General features: G+C 40.8%; 1 protein-coding gene across 1 annotated transcript in view; it reads right to left on the reverse strand.

The window, feature by feature from the left end:
- Window positions 1-25832, reverse strand: part of ARNT2 (aryl hydrocarbon receptor nuclear translocator 2) — a gene marked incomplete at both ends in the record, with an annotated part of 106165 nt that overhangs the window by 61136 nt on the left and 19197 nt on the right. The window contains 4 exons of the mRNA XM_082321033.1: window positions 3986-4199; window positions 6385-6598; window positions 12388-12435; window positions 18675-18786. Of these exons, the coding sequence (XP_082177159.1) occupies window positions 3986-4199; window positions 6385-6598; window positions 12388-12435; window positions 18675-18786 (588 nt within the window). The remainder of the gene's footprint in view (window positions 1-3985; window positions 4200-6384; window positions 6599-12387; window positions 12436-18674; window positions 18787-25832) is intronic.

A 25832-nucleotide genomic window follows, 5' to 3' on the forward strand; every position in this document is an offset into this window, starting at 1 on the left:
TGTGGCAGAGGTATTCTTCAAAAGCTGTTTTTCTTTGCACTTAAATTTAAGTTTGGTCTGTTCTCTGCACCATCAGAGATTTGTTGTCTGCAGCTATTTAGAGGCTCTCACGTGCATTAGGATTCCACCATGCTGTGTGTTAGTCAGCCCTTCACATCTTCCAACTCTGAACCTGCATCTGAACCCAACATCCGTCAAGTTTCATCAGTGCATCCTAAGGGCAAAGTGGTCTTTGCTAATGGATCCTACTGTGGGATCTGATCTTCATCCATATTTGAAGTGATTTGTTTTCCCATCTGCAGATTTCCAAGAACAAAGAAGGAAAATTATTACTCTGAATATCTGCCCCATTCTGATTAATCATGCCCATGACGCATGTAAAGACTTCTTGGGAGCACTATTTGTTGCTATCATCAAGTCTCAGCTGCCGTCTCTTCTAGAGCATTTCAAACCATACATATACTTCATGGTTCAGCTTTCCTGTTGCTACAATGTGTTAGCAATTAATGTACAATAAACAAGCAGACAATTGTTCCATTTCCAGGGAATAAAACCTCCAAGGATATAAAATGGAATAGAAATGATCCATCCTTCCCCATATCCTGAGAGTTAAAAATAGAGCGAGCATTTAACTCCCCAAACACACTATGTGGTTTAGGCCATAGTTAAACAGCCGCTTCAATTTGGTGCATGCTTCTACTGCTCCTGAAGTCCTGTCCTCTCCTTACCCTTAACTATTTACTCCCCACTTCTCCTTCGTGTTAGCACAAGAGTTCAAGCAACCTTATGATAAGGTGGGCCAAAGAGCTGTCTCTACCAAAACCAAGGTTTTTTTGCTTAGCGTAGCTTTCGGCTGGGTCAGCCCCCTTGATGTGACTCATTGTAGTACCACATAAATGCCAAAGGAGGAGAGGGTGAGATGAGGTGAGGATTGCATAAGCTGGGGTGACTGCCAAAGAAACACTCATGCAACCACAGCCCCAGTCCCAGTCCCATTCCTGGGGGCAGAAATGTGAGAGGGAGCCTGCTTTCTCCACCGACTTGTTCTCTGTCACTCCCCTTTGGCAGTGGCAGCCTCCCAAGTCCTTGGGGTCTGGAGCAGCTTCTTTGGGTAGCAGGATTGCTAAGAGGTGCTGGGAAAACCCCAGCAACGCAGCGCTAATGATCAGCGCTTGTAACAGGACAAACAAATACAATTCAAGGACACTGCTCTGATCTGATGCAAGGCAAGTGAAGTTTCTCCTTTGTCAAGATGCTGTCATTGCTTCCCCAGTTCAAGGGCTGAAGGAGAAGTTTATAGGGTTGAGAAAACGGACCCTGAGAAGATGAGGAAGAGAGCAAAAGTAAAAATAGTAACATTTCATTGCACTTTCACCTGAAAATCTCTTCTTTTCCCTAAGCAGACCCTGTGCTCAACAGCCAGAGGTCACTAAAAGATGAGGATTTTCCTGCTGCCTGCGGTGAACTTCCCTTTGAGCAGGAAAAATGTCAAACGCAGCTGGCTGGCCTGTGGTTCGCATCTCTTTCAAGCTCTGCATTGCCCTTTGTTCTGCGTGAAACGTAACTTTGGAAAGCCGAGAGAGACCTGGGGGCTGCCCAAATGGTTTGAAGAACACCGACTTAAAGGAAGTGTATTTGCCTACTTGACTTCTTTTAAAATGTCACTAAGGCACCCATTATTTCTCTTCACTGCAATATTTCATTTTATTCCTACCTGTTAGAAAGCTGCTACTCTCAACATGGTTTGTTTAACAGGAAGGAAAGTGTAACTGGTTGAATGGACTCTAGGATCACCTTGCTCCCAGAAAGGTAACTCCAACGAGCGAGAGCGATGCTGCTGAAGTCCTGCTGCAGGCAGTTTATAAGCAAATTGATGCTGGACTGACAGTCCTTATACAAGACTGCTTCTCTTATTTAATGGTACCTTACAGGGTGAAGGAAATGCAAGTTTAATATAACAAATCTAGAGCTTTCTGTTTATCTATATGCTCCTCAGGCTGACAAAACTACTAGTATACTAACTAAATGTACTTCACCAGTCATATCTTTAAAACAAAACTACTCAAAAAGCAGGACTATATTATGATATCACTTGCTTTACACTAGTTTTATTAAAAAGCTCGAAAAATGCAGCAGACACCTTAAAAGTCTATTCTACGATGATCTTACGAGAGACAATGTTACATACAACTGTATGTCTATGCTTGATTCAGAAGCAGACTGATGATTTTGTTTATGGCTTGTGAGATGTTCAGCTGGCCAAAAAAACTGCACGGTACGTGTAACCACAATAACTTCGTAAAGGAAAACTCGCACAATGTGCCCCATATAGTTAGGACCAATTATGCACTGTTCTTACTTGCACTTGCTTGGAGCAGTTTTAACTACACACACTCTCCAGTCCCTACAAAGCACCTTTCTACCTCCAGCCTGCCTCTGCACCTTAAGGAGTGTAGTTAAGCAGGCTACCCTGGCTCTAAACAGGCTGATGCTTTCCTCACACTGGGAAAATGTTCAGCTGTCCATGTACAGCAGATTTATGAGCTTTCTGTGTCAATCTGACAACTCCAAAAGACTCAGGCAGGCAAAAGATTTAGCCCTATAAATACTATTATTTGAACTTCTCTTGCCACTGGCTACAGACGAATTCAGTGTAAAAGAAAAGCAGAAGCGCTCTGCGTTTGTCTGGTCCTGCTCTAGTTTGGGTAGGTTAAGCCCCATAACTGAGCACTTTTGGAAGTCAAAACATCACTGTTCACCGAGGCTCTGGAGTAATTGCTTCTTGGAGGAAGAGGGTATGTACATTAAAATGTATTACATGCTACATAATAAAAACAGAGGTTGTGCTCTTTTGCAGGTCTCGTGGTGTGATATTCAGCTGTTTTGCTCTGCGCAGGTTCCCCTAACTGTTCACTTGGTTTCAATCCATCTGGATTTTCACCACAGAATTTTGCTTTGAGTTTCCAATTTGAATACAGGAAAGCTCCGCCAAAACCACATCACATTCGAACCACAGGAAATCATGAATTTGGCACTGTTTTGACATGGAAGCTGTAAACAGTGTGCAGGTTCACTCAAAACTGGATCACTGTCCTCTGAGTTATGAAACACAACAAAACTTCCAGCAAACCAGGTCAGAATTCTGAATTACTACAGCAAGGAGAAATTATGTGACTTTCGCATGGATCAGGATTTTGTTATAAATATTTTCCCCTAGCTTTTTTCCTTTATCTATAAACATACTACGTGGAAGAATAAAAAGAGAAGTTGGGTTTCCTCCTTTCCAAGTTTGAGTTAAAACAGGATTTAGCTAATTCTCATAGTTGTAACATACACGTATCCTATTAAAGACAAGGGTAGTTTCCTACTGGCTGTCTTGAGCATGAGTAACTGTAAAAGCCAGATTTATACTGAAGATATGAATATGGTTTAGTTTTATGTGCAAAATGATAGGTAGTCAACTTACAGCTAACTTACACCACTGTTACTGGTGCAAGCCTCCCATTTAAAATCCACTAGATTTTCAGCTGCCAAACACTGGATTTTTTTCCCCAGGATTCCCGTTAGCAAACCACAAGGAACTTTTATGAAAATGGAAAAGTCTAAAGTATGATTTTTGCCTTCAAAATAAACACTGCCCTAAAGAAACACGTATTTGTAAAGAAGTCACAAGTTCATTGAGGACGAAAGGAAAACAACCTAGATTTCCAGACCAAGCCTGAAAATAATCCAGATTCCAAACCTACCCAAGCCAGAAGTTTGAATGCAGAGCTACGTGAAGGTGGTTTGACTGAAGTCAAACAAATAGGAAGCAAAATGTAGTCATGCAAAAGAAGATTTATTTTACTGCACTGCCTGCAAGAAAAAGGCAGTTTAATCTTGCTGAATTTCATTTTTACCAGATTTTTAAACCAGGCATTTTGAATGTCAGAAAAACTCTGCAGGGATCCATAACACACAGAACCATACATCAGACGTATCTGACCTGTCATAGAGTTTTCAGATGTACATAGTTGCTCTCGCAGCTTTTCCACGTCGTCTGGATGAACCTGTTCATACAAAGTGCTGCCAAACCATTCAGACTGTGGCTGGTTCAGCACAGGAGTCACAGAATCTGACACGTAGATCACTCTTCCCGTCTCAGCTGCAACTACAAACAGGAACCCATCTGCAGCCTCCAGGATAAGATGTTTCAGTTCCTTCCAAAGAAAGCATTTGATCAGAATGCCAGCAGAAATGGGAATTAAATAACACATCTGTCACTGCCAAAGAATATTGTTTGCTTGCGATCTTAGTAGCTGATCACAACCTAGGCAGAAATTTTCACTGTAGTATTGATATAACAACAGAACCAAACTTGCAGCAAGCCATAAATTGCTGATCTTAATAACAAACAACACTTTGTTCTCCTTTATTGCCTTTCATCTGGTGATCCAAATGCAGTTTAGGAAAATTAAGTAACAAACTCACTGCATATTGTGTGATAGGCATCTAACATTAAAAAAAAAAAAGTTATTTAACAGTACAAACAGAGGAAATGAACAGCTATAACTCATATGGCAAACTCATCCCTTAATTAAACCTCCTGAATAATTTAATTGGAGAGAAACCAACAAGTCTTTCTGGTTTTTTTTTGTTGTTGTTTTTTCTCCCCCCCCCCCCGTTTGTCAATTAAACAGTCACTGGATAAAAGGCAGAAAGTGTAATGGGAACAAGGACAGGAATCCCCAGCCTCCTCTCCCATTAGGGGGCCCAAGCCACTACACAAGAAGGTTGTATCAATTCTTGCTTTCTTTTTCTTTGTGAATATGAAGCCTCAGAGACCCAAAGGGTCTGGAGCACGCCTGTCTTTGACCTTTTCTTTACACAATTGGCTGCTCATCATCCTGGATACTTCTGTCCTGAGAGACCCACACATCCACCTGAGACGCAGCACCCAGAGCCCCGACCCCACCTGCGGACTGGAAAGGGGACCACAGGCCTTTAAAGCAGGGTATTTCTGTCCCTCACTTTCAGATGCTGGGTCTAGACACCCAGTACCTTGAATTGCACATGCAAACAGCTGTTTGCATGCATCACACAGAAACGCTACCTTTGCTTAACAGAGCTTGAAAACCTCTCATGGGAAAGGACGAAAACTACCGCTCCCATTCCTGGGAAACAAGCTGGAATAGCCTTGGCTTGGTGGCGCCAGTGACCACCAGCGCTTGTTAAAGTACCGCATCTGGAACTCAGACAGGCAGCTTTGGACAATCCGAGTCCCGTTCCAGGTTAGACAGCTCAGCATGGCTAGTGTGCAAGTGGCAGACATTAGTTGATAAGGTGAGGATCACAACCTGGTAAATTCTACTAAAGAAATGGATAACTCATCTCAAGAAACACTTAACAGACCGCCAACTTCTCCCTCTTTATTGTAGAGAAAGCACATCTATCCTGAACCACTTACGATATGAAAAAACCTCGCTGCATAGCTGGCTGCACTATACAGAGGATAATGAGACCTGTTTTGCATACATTATTAACAAAGATGAAGATAAACTCTATCATTCTGCAAGGTTCAAAAAAACCCAAAAAGTTGCAAAGAGAAGTGACTAGGGTCCCCTACCACCAACCAGCTGAATGGCACAGTCCCTCCAGAAACACGCTTCAGGAAAGCCAGCATAAGAAGGGATGTGAACACTGAGAGGTCAGCAGCAGCTGCTGTTTCTCTAACAGAAAGAAGTATTGCCTCTAGCCATAACTTACATGTGTAAGTGCTTAAATTGTTCAGACCACAAAAATGCACATTACGCCCATAGGACTTCAAAAACAACGAAGGTGGTAGGAATTTCCAGCGCGTTCAGCTAAACACAGTTTTTCTTCGAGCACTGGGTGCATCTTCCTTCTTCCATCAAAAACATAACCAAAGAAGTACCTCAGCCGCTACAGATGGGATTCATCTCTGCCCAGTTCAGCTGCTGGGAATGTAGGCATTGAGACTACACAATGTTTAACCTTCCTCTAAACCCAGGAGGGAGAGGCAGGTCTTTCCAGATTCATGTTTACCTATTTTAGAGAACCTTTGTTAGGATGGGAACAGCACAGTTCTGGAGGTAAAAATTCCTCTCCAGTGATGAGAGACAGCAAGTGACTTGCTTTTCAGATGGACAGACCTCAATGGTAAGAACGCCCATTTTGCTGCTTCAGAGAGAAAGACTTGTCATATAGTCAAGATCAAGTCCAAAGAGTCACAAAAAATTCTCTGTATTCACATCTTGGATATGTAGCTTGTACCAATTACTATACAATGGTGAAGGATCAAGCTGAGACTCCACTCCTCTCAGCATTTCCTCACATTTTTTAAGACCACAAACCAGAGAAAACAAACATTTGCAAAAAATCTACCTGTTCTGTAAGAAATGAAGGCTTGTAAGCTCCATCAGTAGATTTGTTTCCAGTGCCCCTCATTGACTTCATGTGTGAAACGGCCATCCGAAGAATTGTCAGCTTGTCAGGCTTACGAGCCAACGCGCTACAAGTGGGTACCATATCAGACAGTTCGGTGATGTACTGTGTCATCTTATTTCTCCTGCGTCTCTCAATTTCACTATGATTCTCCCTGAACATTTAAAGAAACACCAAACCAACAGAAAAGCAGACATGATCAGTGTTAAGTATTTCAATTGGAGGTAACGAACCATAATACTTTGCACTTGTTTTGCTGTTTTCACCCCAGGAGAGCAAAGCGCTTTACAAAGCTAAGCACTATTATCCCTCAGGTTATAGACAGAAAATCCAGGCCCCAGAAGGATAAATATGATTCGCCCATAGCTGTGAAAAGAACCCATATTTCTAGCTATTGGCTTCTGGCCTTAATCTCTTAACCAGTTTAATCTCCTTTGGTTTAGAGGACAAAAAAACAAAGGAGAAAGATGTGAAGAACTGACAACTGACAACTTCAGCCAAACTCCCGAATTTGCCGTGATGCATCTCACAGCTTCCAGTCCTTGCTCAAGGTGTTGGATCTGCTTATAAGTGGTCTCTTTTAGAGGAAACCTCTCACTAACAGCTGGATCAGGTCAGGAGTAAGTGTCAGTGCTGACTTATGAAAAAAAACCCCACTCAATGACAAGACAGATCTTCAGTCCTATAATGCTGTGTGGAATATCCCACATCCCGGTAGGGAGACACTACATGCCTACAGGATCAGATTCCAGGACTGGGACCATATATGGTATAACACTACAAACAAAAAAAACCCAGTAAATAAATAAAATGAGTATGAAAGACAGCAAGTAAACATCTGGCTTGTCAGACACAGACCAGAATTTATGTTTGAGAACAACCTAGCACAGCAGGGAAACAACAATGACAGTACTCGATGCTGCCCCACTTTGGGCTGAGCTCCAATGTTCTCAATCCTTTATAGCAAACATATGACTGAGGTGGTGAGTCGAATTTGAGAATTCTCAAAATGGACAGTCACCAAAACCTTTCAGAACTGAACATCTGGGAGTTCAGTTTTCCCATACTGTAAATCACCATTGCTTGATCACTACTAAGGAATTACACCAATATATGCATCTGAGATGGACCTAGAATACTTCAGTGCCCAGCACTTATTTTCCCCATACTGTACCTGTCAGGTGGCAGCTAAATACAAATACGCGACAGGTACATGATGCTTCAGATGTCAAAGCAGCATCTTCCACTGATTTCTATGAGCCGTGCATGGCATTTTCTTGTGGGATCGCTGGCTGATCCAACAAGATGTGAAAGGTGATCACTTGGAGAGTCCACCAGCATCGACTGGCACAGTAACACAACATTAAAAGAAACTGTAACATTCTCTGGAGCTGACTGTTACGAAGACTGATCATGGAAGTCGAAGCTGGGCTTGGCACAGTTTTTGGCTACTTTTAATAATGGAGCCTTTTCTTAAAATGCAGGAAAGAATCCGAGTTGTAATATGCTGCTTCCTGAAACAGAGGAATGCATGGGCTTGCCCCGCTTTACAATGTGTTTCTTGCCCCTGCACATATAGGTGTTAGACGCATGAGGCCTTGCCTCCAGAAATATCACTTGTTAGGGCTACATGCACAGTTGTTATTCCTACTGATGCCTATGCTTACTATACCGATATTCAGGAATTCCAGCTAGAGGTCCCTGCAATGAGAGCTCATGGTGGTTCAGTAAATTACAGACAGTCCTTGGTTAAGGTCACTATCTACTTACCTATCTATTACACCTTAATAGTGAACCTTTCCACTTCAAATGTCTGATAAACTGCCTTTGTGCAGGTCTGCACAGATGCGGGAGATAACAATGCCTTGGAACAGCTTGTGTGACAGTGCACGTGTACATAAGAGCACGCGTGTGTACATGTCGGCATATACGTGCAGATAAGCATGGACAAGGGAAAGAAAAACGCATTTTTACATTATGAAAGCTTGCTCTAAGTTCAGCATTTTCAGAGAAATGGTGATCAAGAAGAGAGAGAGAAACAGAGAACACATACATCCAACATATATTTTACATTTATAAGTACATATTCCACTGTCTGCCACTAAAGTATTTTAATACTCCTGAACATTAAAAACAACCATTATAAAGAGTAAACAAAGAGATTGCAAAATTTCCTATGAAGAAAGAGAATATCCAACAGTCCATTTCATTTATGTTCACAAAAGCTAAAAAGTAATAGTATGTTAATCAATTGGCCATGAAAACGTTCAAGCAAACAAAACTCTGAAACTTTCCTGAAACTAGTTCAAATGTAAACCCTTAAAAGAAAAAGAGGGGCTATGCTCCTCTTCCAAAAGCGTCTGCTCTAGGAACCCTGGCATTCATAAACAAGTATACAGAATAATGTCCTAATTCTGTCATTTCTAACTTTGTTTTCTTATGGAAATTCTGGAGGGACATTAAGTTTTGGTAGACTGCGGGATCTGATCCAAACCCACTTAGGTCCAGGGTTAGTATTTCCGATATCAAGCATTTTTGGATCAGCCAACCCTGCTGACTTTTGATCAGTCAGAATGGCATCATATGACATAGAAATGGGGGCAAACCATATTTGGTTTTCCTTTCTCCTACCTGGCCATCCTCTCTGGGTCAGCAGTACTTTGATCATCGTCCCACCTAGAAACAAAATAACCAGCTCTCTAAGCTAAGGCACACCTACTGAGATTTTTTGGGCACGACCATCCCCCTCTTTTCTCTCAGCAGAAGAGCTCTCCAGAACACGCCTACCTTGCAAACTTTTCCTTATCACCAGAGATTTGATCACCATCATACCTAGAAAGAAAAGATAGTAAGTAAATTCACAAGGGTTACGCATGGCATGATAGTCAACACACAGCAGAAAGCAAAGAGGTTCACGACTGCAAACTATTACAAGTAACAGCAAGAAAAATGAGGGCATGAGAACAACAGAGCAAAGAACACGTAGAGTCTGACGAAACTTCCAAGCCATGCCGATTCAAAAGCTTCGTTTGTATATTTAAAAAAGTTGGAGACACATTTCAGTGGATTTATGCAAACACTTTGACATACACTCATTGCTTGGGAAACTTAACAACCAGCACCATTACAGAAAACACCACTGAGCTTTTATCGACAGCAGCCCATGAAATATTCATTGCTGTGTTGGAAGTGAAAGAGCTGTATCTTTTCCCGATTGCAACCACAACTCACTCCATTCAGCAGAGGGCACTGATGGTCTACAGATAACATGGGAGGGCAGAGACACACGCTTAAGTGCAATGCATTATATGAGGACACCTTCAGAAAAAAGCTCTAGTAGGTACAGACATTGTACTGTCTGTTGGGAAGACTGGCAAAAGTCAGGCAGGCAGATGAAACTGCTGGGGAAACAGGAGTGAAATTAAAACTGGCTTAAATCCCTAGAAGTAAACAGGTACCTCGTTCCTACTCAAATCAACAGAAGTCAGATGCCCACACAGGTAGGTGCAGCGTATCTGCAGCAACTTTATGGAGGAAATCCTGATCAATGGGACTTCTGCCCCATGGGATTAAAGCCTCGCTGTTTCTGAAGCATTGTCCCAGAGACAGGCAGCAATGCGACATTTTACTAAAAAATGACATGCTGCTGCTCCTTTCCCTTTCCTAAAAACTTACTAATCATTTGAAATTAGATTTTGCTAAAATAGTTACAAAAAGACACGTTTTTTGAAAAAGATCTTACTTTTGGAGAAACCAAAATACTTGTTTCAAAACAGAAAATGTAGGTTTTCAAAAGTAGAAAAATAAGGCTAATGGCTTTTCTAGAATTGAAGATTATTACTGCTCAAGAATAGTCAAGTGACATTTTGTATTAGAATTAGCTTTTCCAAAATGATGCCATTTATTACAACAGAGCCTATGAAGCTATGACGCCTTCATGTATCAGCTAACAAGGTAATACAGCATAATTAAGCATCTTTTTTCTTCTAAAAAACAGATAATTAACTTTTTCTTTTTTTTCTTCTCGAACAAATTAAAACTAATTTTAAGTACCCCAACCATGCAAGTTCCTCTATGAGGCTTCATGTTTTCCTTCCCCAGTAAGACTCATTCAAACTCTGAAGAGAAAGCTTGAGACTTGAGCTGTATTTCTTTCTACGTTGCGTTTAACACCAGCACCCTCAAAACGTTCAAGTGGTAATGCCAATTTCTTCCACTTGACGCTGCCCAGAGAACAGACTGAGCCCAAAAAATTTTAAACAAAAAGACAGATTCAATGAGGAATGGCAACATGCCGTTACGTGAGAATTACATGCATACGCCTCCATGTGATGACGAGATGCCATGCAGAGATACCTGAGCTGGCTTGGAAGTCCCTGAGAAGCAAGGTGTGTTAACTCACATGGAGTACCGTACTAACACCACTATCTCCTGTGCTCCCACGAGCCTGGGGCTTGTCTACTCATCCTTGTCTGGTTGGCTGGGCTGAAGATGGCATTGCTTCCAACTACTGTTTTCTCCCTTCCAGTCTCACAGCTGACCTCTCTGCGTGCCTTCTTCAGGCACTTCAGTCAAAGCCAGCTGGGTTAGCTTAAACATTTAAACAGCAGTTCTTTGCTAACCAAATAATGTTGACTGCGACAAGCTAGGAGTCAGTCATGTGAGCAATTTGGAGTAAGGAAAAGTCCTAAAAGTAGGGCACAACTAGAAGAGGATGTCTGAACATGGCCCTGGACATGTCTGCACTGTTTTTCTGTACTCCCTAGAAGCAGAACAATCTGGGGTTTTTACAGCATTTAAGATTTAAATATCAGGTTTTGATGTGACATCTAAAATCAACTGAGTCTAAGCACAGCACAGCATACCTCTCCAATAAAAATAATGGAACTATTGGCTGTCCTCACCATCAAACTTTGAAAGGCCAAAGCCAGGATGGAGACAGACCAACGCACGTGCACCACTGTGCCTAGAAACCCCGATGCTTATGCAAATCAGGTCACATTCATCACAAATCTTGTTCCCTTAACATGTATCTTCTAGCAAACATTAGGACTAGCCCTCAGATCACCAGTTTTAACACCAGAGCCTGGCATGTCCTTTCCGTAAATGACGTCAGCTAAACAGAGGCGCTGCTGGTCTTATCCAGTGGGTTATGATATGCTGTTGCGGCACATCTTCAGCATACTTATCTTTCAGACTGACTAGGAAGACCTTGTTAAAACCCTACGGTGCCAGCTGTGTTTGAACATGGCTGCTGCTATAGAGCTGCAGTTACAATTTGGATAACCGGCAGTTATCGGTATGCCTCCAAGTATCCACCCCTCACTGCAGCTGCTTGGTTTCTAATGAAAAAATGCAAACAGTGTGACCAGAAAAGAAGGAAAAGTGAAAAAATGGTAATGATGCTTTAATGTTTGTTTTTATTTCTAGCCCAGAATATTCCACGTTAATTAACACTGATTTTGCCAATTTTTACTATTCAGTCACACCTAATGGTACAAAATAACCTTCAATCTTAAAAAAACAATCCACGCCTCTAGGATCTGTCATATTGTCTTAAGAAGTTAACATCTGAAATAAATTCAAAATAAAATTCGTTTTCTGTGGCAGAAAGACAACTTCAGTAATGCCAAAGAACCAAAGTTCATCTACAGCAGTTGAAATAAGATAAAAATCACAAATTTTCTCATTTGACATAGCTGCAGAGTGAAATTATGACACACACTGTCAGCTTTGTAAGCCAGTAACTACATTAGGCAGATTTCTGCCAGGACGCCTAATTTGCAGAGGAAGCCGATAAAAACAGTAACTAGAATTTAGGTCAAGTTGTTGGCAAGTTCTTCAGCCCATATTCATATTGACTTTAAAACATCAGTAGTGAGACAGCTGTCTTTCTCCACTGAAAGAAGCCAGTGATTTGGCCAACTCTTTGTAAATGCTCACCTTGAAAATTTGCTGGGTCCCTCCCCATCTTCATCATCGAAGTCCATTCTGTAAAAGCAAGATTTCCAAATCAGTAATCATGATGCTAGCAATGGTGACATGAACATTCAAGGCAGTGGTTCTCAACCTTGTTTGATTTATATTTTGACTGCAGGCGTTAATGACTGTAGATTCCAGTTTTGCTCATATTCTCCAGACCCCCTAAAAGTAGCTCATCAGCTGCCAGGAATACAAAGAACATAAGTCTTTTAAAAAAATAAAATAATAAATCACTGTTCTGCTCCACAGAAATCTGCACTGTTAAAATTAATAAATAAAAGGAAATATTAAACGAATGCTGTTCTTGTGAGATGGTCAGAAGTAGTATCTCTTAGGCCTGATAGAAGTTTACAGAAATCAGTGGGGACTCTATGTTAGAGGTCTGAAATTAAGGCTAAAGAATATAAAGTTCTAAAGCTGTACACATAATAAACACCAGGCCACTATTTTTGCCCTAGTCTAAAGAAAGCACGTTAGAGGCAGAGCCGCATGAACTCCCAGCCTCCCTGCTAAGAGGATTACCTGCATCACCGCTATTGATGGTAACTGTTGTACGTTCTTTAGACTTGCCCTGTATTACTAGTCATTTCACACAAATTACCAGCCAGTCTGCAGATGGCCACTACGTTGTGGTATTCCTGCAGTCCTTACTAAAATGACCTATGGGTCTACTGTGCACCTAACTTACCTGGTTTATGTCCCAGACCTTCTTCTTAAGTCAGCAGAAGAAACGAGCTCTTCCTTGGGCCAAATCCCAGCCCTCCAGTTAGGCTCCTCCAGGGAGCCACAAAAAGCAGGAACCTCTTTCTTCACTTCTTACACAGAGAGACTAGGAAGATTAACTTCCTAAATTAGACACCTAAATTCGTTTCCTATGTTAGGCAGTGTGACTGTCGTCTCCTCATTGATATCAAGTCACTACAAGTTATGCAATAGTATCATTTCCAAAGCATTTTATTCATTTTTATACCTTTAAAAAGAGGTGGACAAATATATATCCTGATTATAAGGGGGTGACTCTGCCATTAAGGCAGACTAAGAACCAAGCTGATATAAAATGATCATACACAATTATTGTATTAGTGTATTTATTTTAATAAGAAAATATATTAGTATGATATACAGACCTTGATCAGTCACTTAAATGTAATTTGTGTAGATAGGAAATCATAGTTTTGTTTTGCAAGCAATTTTGTTGGGTTTCTTTAACACTCTAAGCTTTCTAACATTTCAGTGTAATAAAACTTCATAGAATTACAGATTCCATCTCTCTAACACTTCATATTAACAACAGATATAAGTCACATTAAAGGCAAAACCCCTGCAAAGTGACAATAATATTTACCTCAGTATTAAAAGAAACCTCTACAAATTAAAAATTAAGATTTGTATGTTCAGAGCATGGGAACAATGATGGAAAAACACTCTCTAAAACTACAGCAGCATAGAGAAATATGAGTGCCAGTCAGGCAATACTGCCTTGCTTCCTATCTCTGATAACCAAGACAGACTGGGCTATAAAAGATGTGTCTGAGTCACAGCAATCTACGTACAATCAGGACAAGGGCAGCAAATAAGCACAGGAATTGGAAATGGTATTACAAAAGTCACAATAATATTTTCCAGATGGTAATAGTGATTATTCATTTCTGGAGGAAGCAGAGGGAAAACCATTTTCCCCAGAGTCTTAAGAAAAGATGTGTATTTAATTTGGTTAAGCTTGATGCAATCATCATTTTCACTATAAATTACATTTTTGCTCACCTAATTACCACCCAATCTGGTTTCCCAGCTGCCTTGCGCAGAACAACACCGACCTCCAGCGGCCAGCGCCCTCGCTCGTGCCACGGGGCCTGCGGCTCAGCCAGGACCCAGGGCCACACTGCTACCTGTCACCCCAAACGTGGCCTTCAGCGCTGGCGCCAGCAGCCTGAATGTCCCCGGACCTGCTGCATATGCAATACTCCCAGCAATTTAACATTTACACATTATCACCTAGCCGAAGGTCTCCTCTTACCTACCTGCTTCTTCCCCACATGTAATTACGTGCCTGTGGGTGACATCCCAGAACAAACTTCCAAGTTATTTCAATTGCAGCGTTTCTACCTACACCAAAAATGTGAAAGTCAGCGTTACGGGAGAGCTGTTTGTTTACAAGCAGAGGGCACGCGGGGCTGGCTCCACCTGAAACCACTCGCAAAAGCATCACGTCAGGCATATCCTTCACTGGTTTCACTGGCAACTGAAACACAACTGAGAGAAAACCCCAGTTTCAAAGTTGGGGGATAATGGCAGCAGAAAACACATATGCCTACAGTGGGGAAAAGCCTCTTCTTCAAGGACTTAATAAGACACTGCTTTAATTTGGGACGGATCAATGGTGTAATTACTTTTCTTCTTCTCCGATACACTGAGGTCCCGTGCCTTGGTAGATTTTCTTAGCTTCCAGCCAAGTACTCCAGTTGAGTGCTAAGAGATGGGTTTTCCTCCCAAAATCAAACAGTAGCTCTACTGCATTTAGTCTAGTTTATTATTACTGGAATATAATGCAGAAAATTACAGACAACCTGATGACAGTTTAAGGCTTGATCCTGCCGCCTGCACTCTATACCTACTTCCAAAGGAAACTGTGGAACTAGCACACCTATTTATCTGGATATCAGCTTCTCACAAGATCTCGATGGGTTAATATCCGTAGGTAATACCTACCACATTTATGCTGGGCTCATCATGGCAGAATCTGATGCCTAGGGTACAATACCAGACTGTAGCAGACTAAATCTTTAAATAATACCTTTGCTTTGTTAAACTATCTAAAAACCTTGACTTTATTCCAAATGCAAGATTATTAAAAAAAAAAAAAAGAAATTTAACATAAAGTTCATTAAAACTGTCAATACTGGTAAAAATACAGCAGCAAATGTATCTCTGTCCCATCTTTGTTAATAAACACATTTCCTAATTTCATATTTCACTGTGCAAAATGAAAAAAACCCTTTCAAAACCTGAAAAAAAAATCTCAGGTATAAAGTCTTGATTCCAATATCCTGCCTGAACCACCATGTCTGCTTTACAGCAAGGCGGAGTGAACGATAGGGAATCAGTTGTAACCTTCAGCACAACACAGCAGAACACATAAAAATAATATTCCAACAAACTCCTCATACCCTGACAGATAAGATCTTCTGTTCAGATACAATATACTGCACATTAGCAAAACAGTAGGAGCAGCCTCCAAGAAGACAAATGACATCATTTCAGAAGTTTCAGAAAGAGTATCTTTTATCTTCATTTAAAATTCCCATTAAAAAGAGACTTTAAAAAAGAGCTGCACAATGCTCTTTTGTTTTGAAGAGACAGCATAAATCTTGTTTTCCTCTTTCACACTGTTCATGCCAATCGCGAAAAGGCCTGATGTATGAGGTACTTATCAGAATATATTTTCCTCAAAAGATGGGTGGGTACCATTAATACCGTGACAAAAACATTTTTTTTAAAAAAGTATTTCTTTTTAATTAGAAACATTTTCATACAAAAAAAAACCCTCCAACAAGGTGGTCCTGCACAGCTTAAAAAATTGAGATAGGAGAGGATTTGAACATTGCAACAAAATGATTATGTAAAATTCCCAAGAAATGTCAGAACGGCTTGCCATGATTACACAGCGTAGGAAGGGGGCAGGAATGATCAGGAGCAGACGCAGCTGAGGCAGACGGGGATCTGTACTACAGCCCTTTGTTCAGTGCAGTACAGGGGGGGACAGCCGGGGAGGGAGGCTGGTGGGCTGTGGTCTCGTCCTCTCTGTATCTTACAGTTCTGGGTCAGAGAAAAGACAAGACCATAGGCTGAACTGAAACAAACCCAATGCATCTGTAAACCAACCAAAAAAACCCCACCAACCTGCCCTCTCCGAGTACAGATTACCTAGGAAAGTAAAAAAACCCCATATTCTCTCATACAGCAAAGCTTGAAGAAAAATCACATTAAATAAAGAATTGATGTTGCATTTATCTAAGGCAGTCATTGACCACTGCAATGCACTATCTTATGCACTACTAGGCTGTCACTTTTTTCTATAAAGTACTTGGTATAATTTATAGAAAGGAAAAATATTTTTCTCAGCTGTCAATGAAGCTGAATGCCTACATGGCAGAAACACCTACTGGATAGCCAATGAGTTTAAACTGATCTACATTCAAGTCCATACAGCAATTATTCTGCCAGCTTGCCTCAGCAATTATGAGAAAAGAAACAATTTTCAGAGATAACCGAAGCTGGAAAAGATGACTGTGTTCACTAGATACATTCCTTTATGTTTGACACAAAGCATTCATTTCTAAAATGCCCAAGGATTTAGGTGTACAAAGACGTATCACCAGGACAGTAATGAAAGGACCAAGTGTTAGTTGCAACTTTGTTCAAAGAGAAGCTAGGAGGAATTAGACACAGCAGGCATTCTTTCCCTCAAGGTCTGAATACATACACATTGAACAAAAAAAACCCAAAAAAACAAAAAACCAACCACTCTCAGCTCAGGCTTGGAGAAGGGCTATTAGTTCAGAGCTATGGTGCACAGATAAAATACCACCACCTGGGTATAACAGCAAAGCTATACTAATTTACTGACTGCATTTGCATGTTAAATACATTTAAAATAATTTGATTTCATGTTCCTCCCACCCTCCCCCCACTCCACTTTCTCACAAATAGATGATACTTAAAATGCAACAGTTAAAGCCTAGCTTTCAATTAATATCAAGTCAGTATTTAATATAATCAGAAGATGTCACAGACAGCAGCATCAACCCTTGGTAACGGTAATTTGCAAACTGGTATTTGCAGTTGACATGGCTTATGATCAAAAAAGATCAACTACCCTGTAACTCAACAGTACAAAAGCTTATATACGTTATGCAGCAATGAAAAGATGTTAATGCTTTGTTTGCTCTTTTGAGTGCAACTTTGAAAAGGCTTTTTCATCGAACAGTTTCAAAATAAAAATGTGATGCCTGTCAAAAACAGATTTCAGGAGTTTCTCAGACCGATTTCATGCAGTTAGCTCAGCATATGAAGCACACTCACTGGGAGTAAATCTCCAAATCGTCCTGTCCAAAGGAACCCCCCCTCAGAACAACCATCCTGAGTTCATGTCACACCAACTTAGCTCTGCGTCCAAGGCGAGGTCCACCTTCTCCGTTGTTAATTCATTCCAGGATTGAGACTTCAGCACTGTTACTTGAGCAGACACCTAAAACTGGCGACATACCTTGGCGAACAATCCCTAGAGTAGCTCTCACAAGGAATAACGCCTTCTCCTGAGGTGTCCATCAGTGAAGATTTTACTCACACTATCAATCCTGTTAAGCCCTACCACTGTCATATTTAGGGCTAAATATGAGACTAATCAATCTCTCTTGGAGGCACTCTCAGATCAGATATCTCTGAGAAAGCATCACCTAAAGACTGTTATTTGCAATCAACCTTTGATAAAGACAGGGTTTTTTTCTTAATACGAGAGAGTAGTTTTCTGCCCTTCTGCAGCTCTTGCTACACTTTTCTTCTAACACAGAGGATTAGCATGAGTTGCCACAGAGCAATCTGATGTGGGAAAACTATCCCTACACCACACCAACTTCTGAAGTTGGATAAGAAAAATTTTCTTCTTTACACAGCCCTCAAGCTAGTGCAGGGGCTGAACTCTCAGAAGCAGACTATGCTGCATTTCCAGCGAGACCTAGAATATCTTAGACCACAATCTCTGAAGAGTGACTGCTTGTGCTATTTCTGTACCTGGGACTATAAAGAAAACATTTTTAACAGAAGGACTCTATTTGAGAGATTCCAAGTCCAAACTTCAGATGAAGTTGGATAAGTCTGCATGTGCAAGTAAGAACACATCACGCTACCTTTATTCACATGACAAATCCTTTTGAGATTAAACAGATGTAGGCAATACGCATTCATTACATGTACAACAGCCACGGGATCCAAACTCCGTTTCTGGATGCTTTGCCAAACCTGAAAGTCTTTTGAAGCATACAAAACAACAAACGATACACGTATCAGCAAGTTTGATCTTGCAGGAAAAGCAGATACATTGAAGAGAAAAACAAAACACCAGCGACTAATGCCATAATGCAGTTTCCATACAAAAACATTACATAATAAACATACACATATAGGTACATTTTCAGGTTATCAGTACCAGTCATTTCAGTTTCAGACCTGAAGGAAAGGAAATGGCTTACCCAGAGCGGCGCTTTCCTCCTCTGGAAGGCATGGATCCTGCCATTCTCACTTGTCCACTCGCCATTGGTGCCACTGGCAAGGCCACCGAGCCAGGAATATCTGATGCCATTTCTGTAATGCAGAGATGGGGGGGGGGGAGGGAATCCTTTAATCTATTACCTTCAAGGAGAAACCTCTGATGATAACATTAGAAAAAGACCCTTTCAAAAATAAGCAGAGAAAGCTTTCCTTTTTATTTCTAAGGAAAAGTAAAGCTCCCCTATCAAAGACTAGCAGATTCACAGCTCCCTTAAACGAAGCCCAGTGCTGTCAATAGCCATTACGAGTGCCTCAGGAGACAGAGAGAATTGCAGGTATGTACTTCTGTATTTCAATTTACCTAATGGTTCTAATTTTACTTCTCAGAGTGGCTGTCAGATGAAGGCCAACGACCTTTTACAGTAGTTAAACTGCCTTGTAGAGAAATGCAGAGCTGAATTCCCACGACAAACGAAGCTGTGGATCATGGTACCAGAGGCCCAAGAAAAAGAAAACTTCAAAAACTCGGTTTGCCAGCGAGGTCAAGAGTTTAGAGCAGGAATGAATTATCAGGTGACACTGGTTTTTATTATTTATATTCTGGTGGCATTTAGAGGACCAGACTGAACTTAGCAGAGCTCCAAGGCTTCCTGTAGTTCTGCATGGTGCCTTGCAGAGCAGAACCAAGCCCTAAATCCAGGCTGATATTCATCCCTCTGCCAGTGCTCTGGGTATAGCCACAGGTTAATGAGATCTTCAAACCTCAAAACTTTCATCTGAGGAACAGCGAGAGCACACCTTACGGAACGGTTTTCAGACCGCTAACGGCAAGTACTTTTACAACCTATTAATAACAGTTCATTACACTTCAAAAAAGAAAAGTGGAATATAATTTATTTATACCCTTTTCTCCTATCCCATGGATTAAGTATCTTTTGCCTCTGCGCAACTCTTGTAAACTATGTAAGCAATTAAAACTTTTTTAATGCAGATATACTTTACTCACTCTGGAGGTAAAATCTACAGTCACAACATTTAATTATCTTGAAAGAAAATGCATCCTCCTTACAACTTTTCTTTTTTCTAAAACTTGGCAGAGTATCTGGAGCTACAGATAAATATACTTAACTAATGGAAAGCAAATCTGTTAAAAAATCCTGCTATTTCTTCCTCAACAAATAAGTACAAAAGAACTTCAATTATGGAAACAAGAAACCATGTTCTTTCACTGTGTCTGGAGAGCACTTCATCTCTGCCACACTTTATATAAATCCATTATGCAACATTATGCATTTCAAATAATAACATTTTATCTGTTCACCGATTTCATTAATTTCTTCTAGTACATTTACTTTTATTAACTCCTTTTCAAATAAAAAGAAACACGGCAAAGTACTCATCCAATATTTTTCAACAAAGTGTGCAAGGACAAACAATGAGACCTCTGCCCACAACACCGCACCACAGAAAGTCCCGCTGTGTCTAAAGCTGCTGCTATGTGGAAACACTATATTAATGTATGTTTTTATTATGTTTAGCATATTTTCACACAAATAAAAACATAAGCATCCAAGTAACTGGTAAATCACTATTTCCAGAATAAGTACCCTCAGCAGCCTAACGCCAATAATTCACTTGGAACATTCAAACTCACATTTCATGGATAGAAGCGAAGGTCATTTTGAAACGCTCTGCTCACTCATTTATTAAAGCAGATGGTAAAAATCATAATAAATCTACCTGCAAAGTGTCCCTGTCACTCAGAAACACATTTCAGTATACATCATCAATGAGATCAGATTTTTTTTATAGTAATTTTAAAACAATTTCAGATCAACTCCAAGCAGTATTTTAAGAGAGTAAAAACAACACCGTCGTCATAATTGTGATGAGAAATTCTCGTAACCTCATTTTCCTCAATCTGAAACAAAAATCATGAAAAACCAGGCTGAGGGTTGGATTCATCTACTCTTAAAAGTCTAAAAGCCAAAGCTAATTATTTAAGGTAACTTTATAGATCACTAAACGGGAAACAAAACACCATCCTTGTACTACTATGCACCCCATGCTTAGAGGTGCATCCAAAATAGGTTGAGTAAACCTCTTTCTATAGGTCCCTTGCTCTTCCCACTGACAACTCAGGGAGACCTAGACAGACAGTTTTGATCAGGTGTCCAATTTAGGTGGTTGTGGCTAGGCAGAATGAGTTGTTTTTCTGCTCTTATGTTCAGCCTTTAATGTATGAAGACATGAGAGGCAAGGGTAGGTAGTGAGTTTCAAGTAGTAAGGAAAAACAGAAACTGTGTATTTTTTAAGAAAAAAGTAAAAAACAAAGGCTAGAGGAACGACCAAACCACAGGCTCAGTTATATCAATGTCCAAAAACACCTGAAAGAAAACTTCCTGCAACAAATTATAAGCTGAAGAGTTACTGTGTAGGTATCTTGAATCTCTAGAATGGTACATCAAAAACAGCGCAATGAAGAAAGTAACTTATTACACAAAATAGCCTTCAAATATGTCTTCACAGTCCTGGGAGAATGTAACCAAGCTGACCACTCTAAAAGGATGTCTTCAAAAATTTCCACTTCTGAGATATAAGCACAAGAAGAAAAAAAAAAAAAAAAATCGGGATCCACACACATTAATCGATGTGAAAGCTCAACTAAGATGGAGAAAAGCTTCAGGCCCTTCAAATCAGAAGACTTTCCATTATGCAAGTCTGAAGGTGTGACAGACCCGCACACACATCAATGTGTAAGGCACCCAATTTCCCTTTCCACTTCAGAGTTTCCCATGTCACAGAGACACCGGCCATTGTGCGACCTGTTGCAGCTTTCAGAAGAGCCTCGAGGATGGACATACGCTGCTAACAAAAGCAGTCAGCTTTCCAAGATTGCTTTCCTGACACAACAGAACTAGAGTTCTGCAGATGGAGAAACCAGGAGGGTTGGGTCTCTTTCAAGCCACATAGCAAATACAGCAAAGAGAGCAACTCCAAGGGCAACACCACCATGGAGCACCCAGAACCTGAGCTGCCTCAGCGAGAGCAGCCAGACAAGCGGCGAAGCACCTCGCACCCAATCTCGGTGTACAAACAGTGACACCAGAGCACTACAGGAGGACTTCAGGGACACAGCTGGCAAAGTGATCCCATCACTCAGCTGCAGCCAACTGGGTCTTGGAAGCTATATCAAAGTTGGACGGTTGCACAGAAATATAAGCACTAGATTGTGGCTGTAACAACTCCACTCACAAACGGGGCAGCTCCCTGCAGCAGGCTGCAAGAACTTCTGGGGAGACGATGGAATGGGTCTGAGCTGCTTCCCAAATTACTTCCATCTCTACTCAGCCACAAGCATCTAAAAGGACCAGATCTTTGATGATATTTTTACATTTATGAAAAAGGGCTGGTCAGAAAGGTAGAAACAAGTTATCTCAAAAAATGAGGGCCAATCTGGGAAGGCAGAGCCAGAAGAAAAATCTGATGGAACAGTCAGCTGCTTCTCTGACTAAGCACCTGAGAAGTTACCTGTCTGTGCATGCTCCGGGAAGAAAACAAGAGAGACAGGAAAACACACACACATAGACTGGAATCTCAGATAGAAATATTGTGGTGGAGAAGTACTCCAGGGAGCCTATTACCATTTAAAATTATATTAAAAAAAAAAAAAAAAAAAAAAAAAGGAGTATGCATCGGACACAGCCCTACAGCCCTAAAGAAAAAAAAAATATAAAAAATCAGAAGGGTAACCTGCAATTGTATGAAGTTACATCAACATAAATTTAGGGCAGCCCCTTGAAAGTAAATGAAGCTATTCTATTGTAACACAAACTAGTATGAAAGCCCAGCACTGCAGAAGCAGGTGTCAGGTTGGTTATACATAATTTTAAAAAAAAAAAAAAAAAAAAAAAAAAGAGACATGCTGGGTCAACTATCATAAAGGTCATGTTTCCAGGGTCATCTACACCCTCGTCCAGACACATGTTAACGCTGATGTTCACAGAAGCGTTTCAGCAGCAATAAACATTAGGAAACAAGCTGTGCTCTTTCTGAGACTGGACCTTCTGAGAGTGGACTTTCCTTCTGCCAACAGAAATAAGTGTTGCTTACTTTACCCAAAATTAAAACATGAGTATAAGGGTACAATGTTCAGAAAGTAAAACAAGGTCAGGCTGAACGTTCATGAAAATCACCTATAGCCATCAAGGCAGTGTTCTGAAAAAAATTATTTAAAAGAAGTTCCTTAGTGCCAAATAGAAATTGCTTTTCTGCTGCAAAAATACACACAGTATTTCATTTTAAAGTTAGAAAGCTACCTAGTGACCTGCCAAAGAACACAGAAATGCTATTAAAATAAAACCCCGCACAACACTCATCTTTAGCGGATATTCTTCCAGTTAGATGACACCTAACAGCTCTTGTCTTATTGCTGTCATGCCTGGGTGCAGGCTTGATCCTGCCACTAATACTCATGTTCATCTTGGGGATCCCTGAGGAGCCACACTAATCCAGGGGCAATGTCAGTGCTCAGTGTAAAAGCACCAGAATTAGTCCCTCCATTTCTGTCCAGAATTAATTTCACTACTGAACACTCCAAGCCCGGATCTTACACTTTCCTCCAGCACCACATGTAGGTCACACCCAAAACATTCAGGGATCTTTTTGAAATAAAAGACAATCTGCAAATGTACATGAAAAATACAGGGATAAAATACAGGGATTTATTCGCAATAAATTCCATGTTCATCTCAAACTTTGTTGTAGAGATCTGTACAAAAAACAGCTACAGTGCACTTCACAGAGCAAAACACGAAAAGCAAGCTAAATGCTGCACAAGGATACCTTGAAAGCGCATGTGAACCACAATCACAGCAAGAATTACTGGACAGTGCAACATGCCAGGATGAACCTGGACTTCTCTTTTTAAGGAGAGAACTATTAAACCATGGCTCTTAAGCCCGAACTTTAAATCTCGAGCCCCATCCCAGACCCACGGCCTGAAACGCAGCTCTAACTCGTCTCTGACACAAATCTGTGACTTGCTGAGACACCCCGCAGAGAAGCGCAGCTCTTTGGCCAGGTATCTTCGAAGCCTGCATCACACAGCTCCGGAGACGGCGTTTCCTGCTCTGCTCCTCTACAGAAACCACAGCCGTACATCTCGCTGTGAAGCTCTGAAATACAACCAGACGCTGTGCATGACGAGACTTGGTAAGTCCGTCTTACAAAAGATCCCATTGACCACACTATTTCCAGGCACTCAGGCATCCCAGGCTATATTCCTCTCACCCACACGCCCCAGACGCGGTCAGGGCCAGGTTTAAACCTGAAGCCTACTGGAGAAATGCTTCCACTGACTTCAACAGACTTTGAATTCCCGACATTAACTTTAACGACCAGTTCCAGGTTTGCCATTACATGTCAGGTACCACTGAGCATGCTCTCCACTGGGCTCTTTTATCCTTCAGTATCTACTATAATACACGGGATTAAAGTCAGATACCAGCACCTGATTAAACAAATGAGATTCTACTTTTATCAATAAAAATGCGACAGATTTCCAGCCGCTAATCCATAGAATGACTGAGATGTCAATCACCTCCAAGTAAATGTGGATCTAAGGCTAAATACAGAATCACGAACGTGCCCTCTCCCATGAACAGCATCGTACACAGAGGTTTTAAATATTCTAAGAAAGCAAATTTCAAAAACTTCTTTGGAAACTGTATTTTTCCATACCCTGAAGTCATACGAGAGTTAGATGTGTCTCAGCAAAAAGGTTTTGATTGCAGTCAATTGCAAAGGGGATTTTCTGCCTAGCACAGAGATATTTAAGAATAAACTAAAGCATATCTCGTACTTTAGAATATGCCAGTGAAAATATGAAGCCATCATGTAGCCAAAAATATTTCACAGAAACACCTATGCTAAAATCTAGCCGTACGTTCAGTCATTGCTTTTACATGTTAAGTACAGAGATTATAAAACAGAGCTCACTCTCAGAGAATATAAAACCCAAAATATTTTCATTGTTCCTGATAACTCTGTTAATACTGTTTTACTTGCATTCCATTGCCAGATACTTTAAATAGACTCCACATCAGAAAGATCTACTGTACAGAAAGGATATGCATAAAAGCAAAAACATTCTCTTCCATGCTCTTAACACAATTACGATAACAAATAAATCAGGAAATATAATAAATCCCACCTTTAAGGAAGACTCTTACAAAGATGCTATTTCTTTCCTGTGAACAAAACCTTCTTGGAGAGAAATTTTATCCGCATATAAGAAGTGTCAGAAACCTCTGGGAAGAAATGTAGCAGCATTGGTATTCTGCTCAGAAAATGTCATCACAGATCTGTTTACCTTAACTGTGGACCATGATTCAGCCGGTGACAACCGTCTTGCATACTGATCAATTTATTTGCAGCAAAATTACTAACATTTTCTACTTTAACCATTTAGGTTCTGGAAACAGCTCCTAAGACAGGGAGGGCTTTTATGAATAATACATAAATCCCACTTAATTCAAAAATTTCCCCGCCACCAAGATGCCTTGTACTTTGGGGGGTGGAGGGGGGTGTCCCCCCATAATCTTGAAGAAAAATTAGGGCATACTGTAAATAGTTACTAGAAAAACACTCCCTCTTTTAAAATTAAAATCAAAGCTTTATCATTTGTCTGCATCACAGGTGAATGTTAAGTATACATGAAGGGGCGGGGGGAGATGGTGTGATTAAACTGATCATTTTGGGGGGACTGACTGTTCAACAGAGACAGTGACCAACCATTTAAGACAGTGGCCTAAATGGTGGTCTAGAGGCCAGATCCAGTTATCTTGCCACTGCCTTTTCTGCCGTGACTCTGGAGGAGATGCCAAAGTTAGGGTAATGTAACAAATCTAAGAGCTATCCACCATATGTCCCATCAGTAGACTGGGAGAGCAGGTTTTGAAGCCAAAGAGCTAAAATCCTCTACGGTGCCTCCACTGTTGTGTCCACCCAACCCATCTGTGGAGTCCTGGAATCTCAGTACAAACCATACTTTTTTGTGCGCCCTGTAGTTCAACAACACCATGGGGATGTGCAAAAGAAGGTGGGATGCAGACACAGAATTAGAAATAGACCTTGAC

The sequence above is a fragment of the Platalea leucorodia genome, assembly GCF_965183815.1.
Source record: "Platalea leucorodia genome assembly, chromosome: 9".
NCBI lineage: Eukaryota > Metazoa > Chordata > Aves > Pelecaniformes > Threskiornithidae > Platalea > Platalea leucorodia.